This window comes from Ursus americanus, chromosome 5 (assembly GCF_024610735.1).
Source record: "Ursus americanus isolate L20-20 chromosome 5, mUrsAme1.1.p, whole genome shotgun sequence".
Lineage (NCBI taxonomy): Eukaryota > Metazoa > Chordata > Mammalia > Carnivora > Ursidae > Ursus > Ursus americanus.
In genome coordinates, this window is record NC_142131.1 from 13,474,861 (window position 1) to 13,491,127 (window position 16,267).

At 40.4% G+C, this 16,267-nt stretch overlaps 2 protein-coding genes across 14 annotated transcripts in view; one reads left to right on the forward strand and one right to left on the reverse strand.

The window, feature by feature from the left end:
- Positions 1-9,871, forward strand: part of ERAP1 (endoplasmic reticulum aminopeptidase 1) — a 45,932-nt gene extending 36,061 nt beyond the window's left edge. For all 4 annotated transcript variants that reach the window (XM_087861966.1, XM_045808355.2, XM_087861967.1 and 1 more), the window contains exons 15-19: positions 407-591; positions 2,653-2,814; positions 3,296-3,436; positions 3,998-4,079; positions 8,159-9,871. In XM_087861966.1, the coding sequence (XP_087718092.1) occupies positions 407-591; positions 2,653-2,814; positions 3,296-3,436; positions 3,998-4,079; positions 8,159-8,314 (726 nt within the window). In that variant the 3' untranslated portion in view covers positions 8,315-9,871. The remainder of the gene's footprint in view (positions 1-406; positions 592-2,652; positions 2,815-3,295; positions 3,437-3,997; positions 4,080-8,158) is intronic.
- A 1,242-nt stretch (positions 9,872-11,113) lies between these two features.
- Positions 11,114-16,267, reverse strand: part of CAST (calpastatin) — a 106,467-nt gene continuing 101,313 nt past the window's right edge. For all 10 annotated transcript variants that reach the window (XM_045808359.2, XM_045808357.2, XM_045808363.2 and 7 more), the window contains 2 exons: positions 12,655-12,720; positions 11,114-11,701 (listed from right to left, as the gene is read on the reverse strand). In XM_045808359.2, coding sequence (XP_045664315.1) covers positions 12,670-12,720 — 51 coding nt within the window. In that variant the 3' untranslated portion in view covers positions 11,114-11,701; positions 12,655-12,669. The remainder of the gene's footprint in view (positions 11,702-12,654; positions 12,721-16,267) is intronic.

The following is a 16,267-nucleotide window of genomic DNA, read 5'->3' on the forward strand; positions in this document are numbered from 1 at the left end:
CCAGTGTGAGGTGGTATCTTGTTTTGATGGTTACCCTTAAGATACTCCACGACTCAGGTACTTGAGGAAGAGGCACAAAATTGTTATTTTTGGCAAATGTTATGAAGTCCTGTTGTATAATTTGCTCTTAAAATTTAGTCATGTAAACTTAGTTGGCTTCAAAAGTGGCAGTTCATTGTGATTTTTAAATAGATGAAGGTATATTTATAAAAGATTGTGATGCAAATAGTAAAATCATTGTTTTTGACCCCTTTCATAATTAAATATGAACAGAATTTCGTGGTTTTAAAAATAAGAGTTGGATAAAGCTTTAAAAATCGATCCCCGTCGCCTGAGGGTATATCGGCTCATCTCAAAACACAAGGCGGCTGGGGACAGTACTGGTGACGTGTGTAACTTTCCGCAGGCCTTTCTCATCAGGCTGCTGAGCGACCTCATTGACAATCAGACGTGGACGGACGAGGGCTCAGTCTCCCAGCGAATGCTGCGCAGTCAGCTGCTGCTGCTCGCCTGTGTGCGCAAATATCAGCCCTGCGTGCAGAGGGCGGAAGCCTATTTCAGAGAGTGGAAGGACGCCGATGGGAATCTGAGGTCTGTGCTTACCGAACAACCAGTTAGTTCGTATAAAGGATATATTTTCTGTTTTTCTTTTATTTTTATAATAATTTTTTATTATGTTAGTCACCATACAGTACATCCTTAGTTTTTGATGTAATGCTCCATGATTCATTATTTGCGTATGACACCCAGTGCTCCATGCAATACGTGCCCTCCTTAATACCCATCTCCGGCCTATCCCAGTCCTCTGCTCCCCTCCCCTCTGAAGCCCTCAGTTTGTTTCTTAGAGTCCGCAGTCTCTCATGGTTCATTCCCCCTTCTGTTTACCCCCCTTCATTCTTCCCTTCCTTCTCCTACAGATCTTCCTGCTATTTCTTATGTTCCATAAATGAGTGAAACCATATGATAATTGTCTTTCTCTGCTTGACTTATTTCACTTAGCGTAATCTCCTCCAGTCTCATGCATGTTGCTGTAAATGTTGGGTAATCGTTCTTTCTGATGGATGAGTAATATTCCATTGTATATATGGACCACATCTTCTTAATCCAGTCATCTGTTGAAGGGCATCTCGGCTCCTTTCACAATTTAGCTATTGTGGACAATGCTGCTATGAACATTGGGGTGCATATGGCCCTTCTCTTCACTATGTCTGTATCTTTGGGGTAAATACCCAGTAGTGCAATTCCTGGATCATAGGGTAGCTCAAATTTTAACTTTTTAAGGGACTCCACACTGTTTTCCAGAGTGGCTGTACCAACTTGCATTCCCACCAACAGTGTAAGAGGGATCCCCTTTCTCCACGTCCTCTCCAACATTTGTTATTTCTTGCCTTGTCAATTTTTGCCATTCTAACTGGTGTAAGGTGGTATCTTAGTGTGGTTTTGATTTGGATTTCCCTGATGGCTAATGATTTTGAACATTTTTTCATGTGTCTGTTAGCCATTTGTATGTCTTCATTGGAAAAGTGTCTGTTCATATCTTCTGCCTATTTTTTTATTTGTTTCCTGTGTATTGAGTTTGAGAAGTTCTTTGTAGATCTTGGATACCAGTCTTTTATCTGTAGTGTCATTTGCAAATATCTTCTCCTATGCCATGGGCTGCCTCTCATCATCGGTGCTGTTCTTTTTGGGAAACTAAATTGCCTTTTAAGATTTTTTCTATGTATGTCTCAACTTTCTGTCTTATGAAATGCTGGGGGGGGGGGTGCGTCTGGGTGGCTCAGTCGTTAAGCGTCTGCCTTTGGCTCAGGGCGTGATCCCAGAGTCCTTGGATTGAGCCCCACATTGGGCTCCCTCCTCCGCTGGGAGCCTGCTTCTCCCTCTTCCACTCCCCCTGCTTGTGTTCCCTCTCTCGCTGGCTCTCTCTGTCAAATAAATACATAAAATCTTAAGAAAAATAAAAAAAGGAAAGAAATGCTAGGAGGGAACTTCTATATATAAAAGTAAAGTATCTGGACAGTTAAAATAGGATTAGAATAATTTCCATTTAATAGAGGGAAGGCTTAGAACTGAAACAGCCATCCTGGATATGAACAGAGGCAGTACATGCCACAGTAGTCATTTCTTTGGGCCTCCAAAGTCCCTGATGAGGTGTGTATAGTAGTTGCTGATACTGTCGAAGCTGAGTAGGTTCTTCCTGTATTTGGAATTTATTCTCGGACTTTAATATTTGGGGCTTAAATCTTTCTAGGACAGATTAAGCCCACAGTAGACATGGTTCCCTTTAAAGAAATGCTTCTGAACAGTGGTCCTATTGGATTCCTGACTTTTGTTCATGGACTACATCTTGCGTCCAGTTTGAATTTCTTACTTTTGGCTTACCCAGTATCATTAAAAATCTGTTAGATGTGTAGGTATTTCTCAAAGTGGTTTTTCACATGATGTTTTTGAGAAGGGTGCTTAAAACCGAATTGTAGATGCTTTCTTGTGCCTCTTTCATAAAATCTTACTGAAGGAAAGAAGTGATTTTTGTTCATATTTCCAGGCATGTTGCTCTGGTCACTGGGCCAGTTTGTCAGCTTGTCACTGGTCACCACTCGACATCCAAACACACTTCCTGCATCTCAGACTCACCAGCAACGTTCTTTTCCACAGCCTGCCCAGCGATGTGACCTTGGCAGTGTTTGCTGTGGGGGTCCAGGACCCTGAAGGATGGGATTTTCTTTATAGAAAATATCAGTCGTCTCTGTCTTCTTCCGAGAAAAATAAAATTGAATTTGCCCTCAGTATTAGCCAAGATAAGGACAAGCTTCAGTGGTGAGTAATTCATTCATGTTCCCGTGGCCACGAGGAGTTAAATGAGCTCAGATCCTTCCAGCATCTCTTCGTTCTCTTGGCTGGGAATTGCCTTTTCTGCTGGGAACATTTATTCAAGTGGGCATACATCTAATGAGTTCGGTAATTAATTAGGAACAGGTGTTAGGGAAAATATTTAAAGGAAGATATATTTGTGTCTCTAACACGTTTAGAAATACTACATAGGACTTTCTTACCCATTTTCTCTTACAAAAGAGGATATGTGAGAACGGGTGTTGTAAACACTACTTAAATGTTAGTTTTTATGCAGCTATCACAACTTTATTTGCCTCTGGTCACCTATTTATCTTGTGTTTATTATTGACAGATTGACTTTTTATTTTTGAAGTAATTATTTATTGAAGTAATTGAGTTATTGAAGTAATTGATAACTTTTCCAGAGACTCTTCATCGTTCACATTTCTTCGCTTCATCATTCTAGGCTACTAGAAGAAAGTTTTAAGGGAGATGTAATAAAAATTCAAGAGTTTCCACATATTCTTGGAGCTATTGGCAGGAACCCGGTGGGATATCCATTGGCCTGGCAGTTTCTGAGGGAAAATTGGGATAAACTGATACAAAAGTAAGTAGAGCCAAAAATTGTGCCGTGACTAGAAAGGTCCATGAACCTGCCTGTGTCTTAGCTTTGTTTGTAAAACAACAGTGATAGTCTAGAGGGATTTTTTTGAGTGAAGATAGCAAGTAGAGGGACTTAGAAAATTATTCTTAGAAAGTATGAAACATGAACTTAGTGCTAACTAATGAATCTGGAGAGTCAAGTTTCCCAGTCCATCTGGAATAATCCTTTTCCACCCCCATGGACCAATCTGAAGCCGTCCTGTGCACAGGTGACCTCACATCGTGGGTTAGCACTTCTGCTTGCTTGCACCTGCCCTTGTCTCACTCTAGTAGCACTTACTAAGCCTGTACCGCTTTCTTTTGGGTACTGAATCATTTATTCAGCGGTTGGCGTATTTATTTCTTACAACCGTATCTTAACACATTGGAGGGTAGGGATCATGTCTTCAATTTTTCATGCCTAAGCAGTTTCTAGTTAAATGCTGTAATATACATAAGGCACTTTAAACATGCATGTCGAATGAATAAATATTTTGTGATACATCTTGACAATTTCCATTTCCAGGTTTGAACTTGGCTCAGCTTCCCTAACCTATATGGTGATAGGAACAACGAGTCAGTTCTCCACAAGAGCACGGCTTGAAGAGGTAAACAAAACTTTTAAATTTAAGTGAGAATTAGTTAATAAAAATGGGGTAGAAAAAATAAGGGTGTGATGAGTTAGGAATGGAGTCAGTAGATGGGTTTTGTTTTTTTTTTTTTGGATGCTACAGTGTTTTTGACACCAATCAGAATCAGTTACAAATAAACCATTGAAAACTATGCCTGTTCCTCAACATGTTAAGAAGTCTTAGCTCTGCCATTGAAAATTTTAGGGCTTAAAATAATTAGTGGAGACATTTAATCTGTATTTCTTAGGATGTTACAAGGGCTCATTCGCGGTGTAAATGACCGATGTGATCGTCTAGCTATTATGGAAGAGGTGGGTCTGGAATCTTGGTTCTCTGCTGTCCAGGTTCAGGATTTCTCATTATTTACATGCTATGCACTTTCAGAAAGAATTTCAGGCAACTTAGAAGGCCCATATATAAAAGAAATGTTAAATAACAAAAAGCTGCATAATTGACAGAAAGAGGTAACTACCTGAGGGACTTGTGCTGAGGATAATTTATTGCAGTTGTGCCCTAACTGTACCACAGCTTCCTAGCAGTCCCGAACAAATGAGGAAACAGTGTAAGTAATTCTCATTGTCTAGCAGGAGGGAACCGTGGAACATACAATTGTCCCACAAAAGCAGACTTTTCTTTCAGTCTTAAACTTTGAGGAATTTGCTGTTGAGGTCATTGTTGTGTGGTGTCCCTTCTATAATAACGTTTTCTAAAGGTGTAGAAAAATTTCACAAGGCTTTAAAAATAGGTTGCTCACAGATAAAAGCTGAGAACCTAATACTCCTCTTTTTGGGAGTAGTTCCATTGTGTAGTCTGGTTACACCATGATAGAGCTTGATTTGATACAGGGAGAATACTTTGGAAATGCAGAAGAAATGTCACATCCCTTCTCTCTAGTTTTCATGCCGGCTTGTAAAATTAACTGGCACATAATGTTTCAAGATCGAACTCTGCCAAGGTCTACAGCAGAGCTATTCTGGGTGACGAGGAGGACCAGTCATGAGCTGGGAGTAGCTAGACAGCTGTCCACCAGCCGCATCTGTAGCAACAAAACATTTCATTCAGCACTTGCTCATTCCTTTGTTTTCTCATGAAATTTTTTAAAGACATGACATTTTTACTATAAGCCTGATGTGGTTTTAGGTTCTGGGGCTATGATGAAGAACAGAGTAGACAGAGCCCTTGCCCTCAGAGAGCTTAAATTCTGGGGGAATCAGTTATAGACAGAGTGACCTAAGTCAGGCGGCCATGTGTTCCGATGATGAACGAGGCCAGGTAAGGAGAGAGTGACTGGGTAAGGGAGGTTTGTCCTATGGGATGATGAGGCTTAAGAGCAGAGACCGGCGGAAATGCAGGTGTCTACTGTGTGCAGAGGAAACATCAGGTGCAAAAGCCCTGAGGTGTAGGGCATGGAAGTGAAAAAGCCTGGATGCCCTCAGAAGGGCGAGCGTCCTCCTGACAGGGAAAATGTAGCGGTCAGCCCGAACCCTTCTTGGCCATCATATCCAGTTCATCCCAGAGTCTCGTTGGCTCTGCTTGCAGCTCTCATTGGCTCTGCTTTCTCAGCTCCTGCCTGGCCTATGGCGAGACCCTCCTGAATGGCTTCCCACTTTGCCAACACCAAACCATTTTCAACGTTTAAAACTGAAAATCAGCCCACGACTGACCCTTCCTTGAAACCTGACCTGTTCATCTTGGAATAAATTCCTAACCTTTCCTTCCCACGTGCACATGACCATGATGACTGGGCTCCTGCCCACCTCTCCAGCCAACAAGCACACGCCGTCGTGTGTCACCATCCTACAATACTTGAGCCACTCAGCTGCCTCCTGCTCCTGGACCAGAAGCTGTTGATCCTGTCTCTAAGCCTCTACACTTCTCTCTGCCAGGCTTGCCCTTCCCCTAACTTGTCAGTGGAAAGGCTTGTTGAATCCTTCAGCGGTCCCAGATCACGTGTCACCTTCCCAGACCTCCCTGTGGAAAGCAGGCCACTCCCTCCCCGGTCACTCTCCTAGCCTCAGTGTACTTCGTCCACGACAGAATAGTAACAGTAACCGTGTTGACTGCTTGCTGTCTTCCCAGGTAGAGTGTAAGCTCTAGGAGGACGGGGGGGGGGGCAGTGGGCCTGGTTCCTCGCCGCCGCCTCAGGGGCCAGCACAGTAACTAGGCCAGTGGGACGAGTAAGAGCCAGACTACATGTTCAAGAATAAACGGATGGGGTTGAGGCCCTGACACATGCTGGGGTTCAGGGTCTGAGCTTTACCCACAGTACGTAACTACGTTCTCACCAGTGCTCGGCGAGGGAGAGACCATCCTTACTTTACAAAAGAGGAAATTGAGTTCCAGAGACGCTAAATCATTTACAGAGTCAAACAAGTTAGTAGGATAATATTTTTTTTTCTGTCTGTATATCACACTACTTATTGCACAGAAAATATCCTCAAGGAAGCAGGTTTGAATGCAGTGCCCAGTCGAGATGCCGCATTTCCCAAGGTAGATGAAGATAGGAGAGAATTTGGGGCCAGGAAGTTTGAGGGCAAGGCTTATCAGCGGGCCTTGTTACAGCTCTTACAGGCTTTTGTTTGTTTTGTTTTTAAATGGTACTATCATGAAGGGCTCCTTCGGGATTATTTAAAATAATTTGAAAATATTTAAGTAGCTTATTATGTTTAATCATTAAGTACTTTGTAAAATTTTTGATGTGATTGGCCTGCTGACAAGTGCCCGGAGTTGTTCTGTGACCTGAGTATGGATCCGGAGTCCGAGGGTCTGAAACCGTGGGCTGAGCTGCCACGGAAGGCGGGACGGCGAGGCCCGGGCCGTGGTGTTTAGGCGGCTACGGCAGGAGGGCAGGCCTGGGGCTCCTCGGAAAGTTGCAATGAGATACAATTTCAGAAGAACGCCAAATCACGTAAAATGGGAATTTGACCTTTCAAAAGCCTGTTCTTACCCTTCTCTTATTCCCAAACTCAAAATATGATAGAACGTGGATTTTTAAGGAATCAACTGTCCAGAATCCATGCTGAAAAAATAATACAGCTTGGCCTAGACTTACTTCCTGTCTCCACAGCCAAAAATTTATGGATTGTTATGAAAACTGAGGCGACGGGGTTGAGAACCTTTTAAGGCGAAACAGTACCACATTCGTCAGTGCTGTGTCAGAGCCAGACCGTTTGTGTCTCATGTGAGCTTCAAGGAGTTAAGAAACCCCGCCACGAAGCACGAGGGGACAGCTGGCTCTTATCTCGTTAAAACCATGGGCAACCGTGGGTGGATTTTATCTTAGAGGAACAATACATGAGTTGTGGATTGGGATAAAAAAAACTTGGCACCGTTTGGGGGATTACCACCATAACTTGCTAAGAGCCCTTTTCCTCAGTGTTATCTAATGATCTACAAGGCCAGAGCCAAGGAGAAAGACTGCACTCGTGTCTAGAAACGGTTTTACTTGGCAGAGAAGAAACTCCACACATCCTACTTTTTAGATACCGTGTTTAAAAAAAATAAAGTTTGCATCTGCGTGCGTATAATAATACATATTAAATACACTCAAACCCTAATTATTATACAGTATACAGTGAAGGCTTTAAGAATCTGGCAACTGTGAATAAATAAAAAAGCTGCAGAGAAAAATCAAAATTCGACATGACGAGGTATGAGCTCATTTCATATAGCTGAAGTTTATGTGTACGTAACTATCCAGACACCTGGCGCTGCCTTCTACGCAGAATTTTGACAAATGCTGAAAATTTGGCTTCGGTTTTCTTTTAACTAGCCTGAACTCAGATTTGTAATATAATAAAACAAATTTTTATTTATTTACATATGTATGTATTTATTTTTAAGATTTTATTTATTTGACAGAGACAGCCAGCGAGAGAGGGAACACAAGCAGGGGGAGTGGGAGAGGAAGAAGCAGGCTCATAGCGGAGGAGCCTGACGTGGGGCTCGATCCCAGAACGCCGGGATCACGCCCTGAGCCGAAGGCAGATGCTTAACGACTGAGCCACCCAGGCGCCCCAAAACAAATTTTTAAAAATCTGCTTTTTCTTCACCAGGTAAAAGAATTCTTCAGCTCTTTGAAAGAAAAGGGTTCTCAGCTACGTTGTGTCCAGCAAACAATTGAAACCATTGGGGAAAACATACGTTGGATGGATAAGAACTTTGAGAAGATCCGAGTGTGGCTACAAAGCGAGAAGCTTGAACTGCTCTAAGAGTTGTGCCTGGCTGGTTCCTGTGATGTGTAATCGTGAAAAAGTTGTCGAATGTGATTGTTTTCAAATTAGAGATGGCTGTTCTGGCTACAGTGAAGAGACTTCCTTTTCCTCCTTCCTCCTTTGTTCCTGTGAAAGGACCGGCTACTACACCGCCCATCGATGGGTCACTGCTACTGTTTTATTGATAGGTGTTGCCTTGCAATGTAAACCCTGGGGTGGGTTCCCTACCGTGAGGAAATTCCTTATTTCTTTTGCTTCCTTATTCTTCAGCCTTGTGCCTTCCAAAGCCCTGCTCCCCACGTGTGTCATCCATGTGTGTCCCTGTCCTCTGAAGTCTTGTGAATAGTGGGGACTACTGAACAGTGAACGCTGGGATTGGGGCCTAAGCCAGTACGTTCCACCTTTCCCTTCCCTGCTGCAGGCCCAGGGGCTAACTTCTGGGCCCACGTCCTCAGGCCTTTTGGCTCTCTGACTTTTGGTCAGTCTCCCAGGAAGGCAGATGGGAGCTGAGGTGGGAGAGAGTACAAGGGGGTGTTTTATTACCCTGGTGTCCTTGGAGGTGGTCTCTGGCTGACCTCCAGCCAAGCTCGGATCCTGAGTGGCGGCCTTTTTTCCCCACACAGTCCTTTCCACGTCTGCCTTCTTGTAGCTGCTTCCTCCTTTCAACCCTCTGGGATGAGAGGGGGATCGAGGGAGAGTCTGGCTTTCACTGCTCCTGGCAGTACTTGTGGGCTCCTTCCATCCTCCCCACACCTTTGTTGAGAAAACAAAACTTTTTAAAGAACCCTCCTCAACTCATCCTAATTTGAGTGTGTGGTCTACTTCCATCATCCTAATTTGAGTGTGTGGTCTACTTCCTCAGGGACCCTGACTGACAGAGTGTCCCTCTGAAAAAGCAGAGTGCATTCAGGTCTAGAGGAGAAGGCTTTCATCTGAAGCTGAACCTGGGAGCTGTTGATAACTTCGGTAGGTGATGCTTCCTCTCCCTGCTCCATATCCGGCTTAGCTCAAAAATTCCCCAGTAACTTGTTACTGGCACTTACTGCCAGAAAGTCACAGCAGAGTCCCCCGTAAATTATGTACAACTGAAAATATTTATACTTAGCTTAAGTGTGGACAATGGATTGTCTTTGAAGTCTTTTATGAGTTTAATAGACTGTAAAATTGAAGATAAAAGAATATGATATGAAAAATGTCAATGTGTTCTAATACACTGTGGAACAGAGTGACTTCTGGACATAAATGTGTTTACAATCCTATTTTTATATGTATTGCATGGTCTAATGGTTTGAGAAATCAAAATAAAACCAGAAAGCACTGATAATTTCTACCCCCAGGTATCAACCTTCTAAAAGACATACAAAGCCAAGACTTTAATGGAAAATATGTTTGTGTTTTGTATTTTGATTAATGAAACACGGAAATAGTGGTTTTCATTTTTGGTCACCTGTGGAACCTATTTTAATTTGCTTTCGTTGTCCATTTTCTAAACAGATACGATATTGCTACAACAATGTGAAAATACATTTTTGGAATAAAAGTTGTCTTACTGGCCTCTGTGCAGACATTTGCAATGACTTCCTCCTCGTGAGCTGGGTCCAAGAGGACTCCGATTCTGTAGCTTAGTCTAGTCCTCACTAACTACCAGTAAACACCCAAGTTTTGAAGACCTTTCTAATGAACAAAAAGGCATATCAGGAGTACCTTTTACGTTTGCTATTACGAGCATGTCCTAAGTCTTTGGACTTAAAAGCACTTGTATATATGAATGGAAATCGGTAATACTGCAGCCGTTTCCCTGCACACTATCTGCCCATGCCAAAGGTTTCACTTAAAAAAAAAAAAACTTTAAGAATTAGAAATACAGTTAAATCCCAGACGAACAGTGTTTTTTTATGTTCTTGTTAGTGCCTTGAAAAGGTCTGTTTAGTCACTTTAACACCGGCTTTTATTATTTCCCAGATTTAGAATAGAATAATACCCACATCTCCCATGGGATAGATACACAGCATTGAAAGTGGGTGAAGTTTGCAATCCTATAGGTATGTGCGTGTTTTTTAAAGAGAATTTTTGAAGAGAATTTTATGCCCCATTATAAGCAGTTGTTCTTTTTGTTGCCCTCCCCCACCCTTAGACAGTATTGGTGATATTTAGTTTTAGTGAAGTCAGTTCAGTTCTATAAAAACTTAAAATACATTCTAGGGAAGGCTGTACTCTCGGAAACAAATTCCAAATCCGTTTGATGACATGGACCTGGTATGTTTTTCCTGCATTCAGTATCCAGAAATAAAGATGAAATTCTGTATCAGAATCCCCTCAAGGATATCAGTGCTATGCTCACAGACAGACAACTCATTCCAAAAGATCTGAGAAACCAAAGTCATAGGATCTCAGAATCTAGTTCTTGAATTGCTGTGGGGGCAAAGCAGGTTTTTAACTTTGGATAGCTTTTTTTTTTTTTTTTCTTCCAAGTCGAAGTTTTTGTGTTTGGTAAATCCAACTTCCCTGAAGCCAGACGGGATACAGTGCGTGGACTAACGTGGCAATGGCTCTACAAATGATGGCTGCTCTGGTTACTTGTATCAGAAACGGAAAACATAGCTTAACACAGGAACCCAAGTGAGTTCAAGGCATATGAATATTCTAAGGATCAGATTTTACTAGTCTCAGAATTTGTTATGTGGTGACAGTCTGCAGTTTGCTCTTCTGCCTTGATTCAAGTCTCTATCTTTTGTTCTCGCTCTAAGGTGCAGAAGTCCTAACCGCTGGCAAAAAAGAGGACTGGGGGGCAGCGTGTCCTGGTCTGTCCAGGTTATCTATTAATTTATTAGCAGCCCAAGAGGAGATAATGTGCCCAATGTACAACAGTTTAGGTTTGACTTATAAACATTAACCCAAAGAAATCTCAAGTACAGTTCCAAAGCCCAAGAGGAAATGGATCATGAGAAATCAGGACATTCAACCAGTGCAAAGCATTGTTTTCCAAATGCTAACAACAATGAAAGAATTAAGTGCTAACTGAAAATACTAATGAGATTTACAGGCACTGTGTGTGTAGAATGTGCAAAAGTTTGCAAAGGTTTTTCCTTTTTTTATGTGTTGCTTTAAGAAACTATCAAATATATCTCATAGAAATATAAAGTTCCTGTCTCTCCCAACTGAAGGCATTTTTTTTTAAAATTCAAAGTTTATCAGTACTCAGTACAATAACACAGAGGAACCACACAAATTCGTTTTCTTTCTGGGAAAAGAACCAATGTTTAGGATGTCAAGATTTGACAAGTAACACTGCCTAGAAGCCACCCAGAAAAATTTGCTGTTGTTCAAAGCCTTTTGTCCTTCAAAAGTCACCATCCACCAGCTGAAGATTTTATAGGGAGATACCTTGAAAAATTCAAAGGAAGAAAAAAATCCAGTAAACCATCTGACACATAATTTTCTTGATATAGTCATAGTAAATTTAACATTCACTAAAAGCACTAACAGCAACAAGAAATTTCCTATACGTAAACATGAGCATGTTCTTAGAAAATTCTAGAATTTAGGAAATAGAAAACTTGTAATTTGGGTGAAAATCTTTGGAATAGTTCTAATAAGGATACCTCCCTTGTTAAAGGACATAAAAGACCACGGTGACAGAGATTAACCCAATCTAACCTATGTTTTTATTTTCTTTAGGCTTTGGTCAGCCAGTGATCGTAAGATTTGATGGCTTAGCATAAGACCTCTTCTTCCATAAGAGGCATTATTACATAGGAAGAATTTTAAAGGCGCTCAACTACATCTCAGAGATTCCCTCATCCAAATGAGTTCTTTAGTCACCATCAAGTAGAATTAAAGTACTTGACCTTCACCACTTTTGTTGATCTTAGTTTTGCAATCTTTTCTTTCACCTTTGTTCCCCAAAACCTTGTAATTTCCACTAGACCACACGGGGTACCTCTGGCCAGCCCACCATGTGGGTCTTCTGGTAACATCAGCATCATCAGAACATTTCTCTCTACGATGTCACAGGCTAATTGGGCTTTGTCACACTAACCTGCAGTCACAAGCATTTGGGTTTCAAAGACTCGGTTAGACTTAGGGTCATTTCCTTTAGGAGCTTGGCCGGATAATTTTAAAGAGCTCTTAATTATGAGATTACTATTTTTAAACGTTCTAGTAGCAGATGATTCCATTTATTGGTTTTCAACAAATTAACCTCTAGACACTGCAAAGTACATTTCACGTCAATGCTATAAAGAGAGCATGAGTGAGAAGTGGACTGTTTCCCTCCCCTGTAACACAGGTCTGTAGAAGGTACGGTCGTCTTCGTATACAACAAACGCCCACCTTACCAAATAGTGCGAACTTTAACTTGTATTTTTTTCATCAGCTTTTAGCTTGGAAGTTTCCTCTTTTGCCTAGAAGGGAAAGCAGAACCATCACTGAACTCTTTCTTTCCTGGATTAAGTATCAAAAAGCAGATCTATCAGCAGACCCCGAAGAGGAGATGAGCTTTTCAGAATTAAAGGGTCAAAAGATGACAGGTCAGTGGAGGAAAACCAGATGGGCCTTTATAAGGATTTCCTTTTCATTTAGCCCAAACTATGAACTGTTCTCCTTCAAATTTGTAAACTAAAAATAATCTTAGGTGATTTAAAATGTTTTACTTTTTTTTTTTTCTTTGAAGGCTAAGGTAAATGAAGAAAAACACAGGTGTTCCTGGATCATATTCAGTCAGTCATGAGATAAGTGCAGGAGCCACTATGATCAAATCTGGTTTCCTATATCCTTTAGGGGTTCACTCCTTTTTCAGGTATAAAGTGACATATAGCATCAGCTGCAAGTGTACAATGATTCAATATTTGTATAAAATTTTAACTTACATTCCCTCCAACAGTGTATGAGATGCCCTTTACTCCACGTCCTCCCCAGCACTTACTTCTTTTTGATAATAGGTATCCTGACAGGTGTGCGGTGACAACCTCATTGTGGTTTTGATTTGCATTTCTTTGATGATGAGTGGTGATGAGCACATATGTGTGGGCCTGTTGGCCATCTCTATGTCTTCTTTGGAAAACTATCTATTCTGCCCATTTAAAAAAAAAAAAAAACGTTGCTTGCTTTTTGCTATTGAGTTTAAGTTCTTTATACATTTTGAATATTAAGCCCTTATCAGGCGTAGGATTTGCAAATATTTTTTTCCCATCGGGTCTGTCGTTTTTTCATTTTGTTGGTGGTTTTCTTTGCTGTGTAGAAGCTTTTTAGTTTGATCTAGAACCTTTTGTTAATTTTTGCTTTTGTTGATGTTGCTTTTGGAATCCATGAAATTCCTGCTAAGACTAATGTCAAGGAGCTTACCGCCTAGGATTTCTTCTAGAAGTTTTATGGTTTCGGGTCTTAAATTCAAGTCTTTAACAACATTTTGAGCTTATTTGCATGTATGGTTTAAGATAGGGGTCCAGTCTTCACAACACTACTGCAAAGACTTTCCCTTTCCCCATTGTATATTCTTGACTCCTTTGTTGTAAAGTGACCACGTATGTGTGGCCTTGTTTCTGGGCTCTCTACCCTGTTCGGTTGCTCTATGTGTGTGTTTTCATGCCAATACGTTTACTGTTTTGGTAACTATAGTTTTGTAACGCAGTTTAAAATTGGGAGTGTGATGCCTCCGGCTTATTCTTAAGATTGTTTTGGCTACTCAGTGTCTTTTGTGGTTTAATACAAATTTTAGGATTTTTAAAATATTTGTGAAAAAATGCCATTGCAATACTGATAGGGTTTTGAACTGAACCGGTATATTGTTTTGGGTAGTATGGACATTTTAACAATAGTATCTTCCAATCCCTAAGTGCAGAATCTTTACTTTTAGTTGTGCCTTCTTCAATTTCTTTCATCAATGTCTTATAGTTCTTAGTAGATAGTTCTTAGTGGATAGTTTCAATTTATTTCTGGGTATTTTATTTTTTGATATAACTGTAAATGGGATTGTTTTCTTAATTTTATTGTTATTAACATATAGAATTACAACAGATTATTGTATATTGACTTTGTATACTGCAGCTTTACTAAATTCAACAGTCTTTGGTGGAAGTCCTTGGTATTTTTTTATATATAATATTCTATCTGAAAATAGTGATCGTCTTCTTCCTTTCCAATTTGGATGCCTTTTATTTTTCTTGCCTAAGTGCTTTGAACAGGACTTTTAAAAGAATGTTGAATAAAAGTGGTGAGTGGGCATTTTTGTCTTCCTAATTTTAGAGGAAAGTTTTCAGCTTTTCACCATTAAGTATGATGCTAGCTTCGGGTCTGTCATATATGGCTTTTATTATGTTGAGGTATGTTCTCTGTATACCAACTTTGTTGAGAGTTATCAGAAATCGAAGTTGAAATTTATCTAATGCCTTTTCTGCTTTTGTTGAAATGATGGGATTTTTATCCTTCATTTTATTAATGTGGTATACATCACATTGAATGATTTGGGGGTGTTGAACCAGACTTGCATCCCTAGAATAAATCCCACTTGATAATGGTACGTGATCCATTTCATACTATTTTGAGGATATTTTTAAAATCTATGTTCACCAGGAATAGTGGCTTGTGATTTTCTCATGTCCTGCTCTGGTTTTGTTTTCAGGGTAATGCTGGCCCTGTACAGTCAGTTTGAAGTGTTCTTCCCTTCTCTATTGTTTGGAAGAGTTTGAGAAGGACTGGTATTAATTATTCCTTGAATATCTGGTAGAATTCTGTAGTGAAGCTGTCTTTTCCTGCACGATTGGGAGGCTTGTGATTGCTGCTTTACTCTCCTTACTAATTACTGACCAGTTCAGACCACTTCATCCTGATTCAGTCTTGGTAGGATGCAGGTTTCTCTCTTCTAAAGGGTCCATTATGTTGGCATGTCACCGGTCATTATGCAATCATTGCCCTTTTGTTAATTTTTTTTTTTTTTGGACTCTTTTGTAGATCCTCTTTTCCTTTTTTCTCTATTCCTTTGTGATTTGATGATTTTCTGTATTAGTAAGCTTATATTCCTATTTTTTTGTCCATTTACCATTGATTTTTGCTTTGTAGTTCCTATGAAGTTTATGCTGACAATGTAAAAGTCTGTTTAAAGTTGACAACAAGCTTGCACTCTGAAGCTGTGTAGTTTTACCCCTCCCATCCTTTGTTTTTTGATATCCATTTTACATATGCTTGTGTATCCCTTAATGGATTATTATAGTAAATGTTCACTACTTTTGTCTTTTAACCTTCATACTGGCTTTGCACGGGACTGATTTACACCTTCACATTATTCTAAATTTTACTATATATTTACCTTTACAATGAGATTTGTTCTTTCATAAGTTTTCCTGTTACTAATGAGTACCCTTTATTTTCAGCTTCAGGAAGTCTGTTTAACATGGCTTGTAAGGCTGGTTTAGTGCTGATGAACTCTTTTAAGCTAGAAAACTTTTGCTCTCTTTCTAGTGTGAATGTCAACTTTGCCAGGCAGAAGATTCCAAGTTGTTTTTATCTGTTTAATTTCAGCACTGGAAATAGATACTGCCATTCGTCCTGCATTGCAAAGTTTCTGCCGACAATCTGCTGACAGAAACAGTTGATTTTCTTTTGCCGTGTTGAAGATTCTCTCCTTGATTTTTCACTTATAATGTTACTTGGTGTAGATGTCTTTAGATTCATCTTTTGGGGGGGATCCTATGGGCACCCTGGATCTGGGTGTCTGTTTCTGCAGGTTAGGGAAGGGTTCAGCCATTTTCTGCCCCTTTCTTTAACTCTTCTCCTTCTGGGACCCCGGTAATATTAATGTTCATCTATATATTTTTTTCCCATTTTTTTTTTCTTATTGCTCTGATTGGGTGAGTTCTGCTGTGTCTTTATGTTCATTAATCCTTTCTTAGACTGTTCAGTATTTCTGTTCAGTTACTGTATTCTTCAGCTCTGTGACTTCTGTTTGGTACTTTG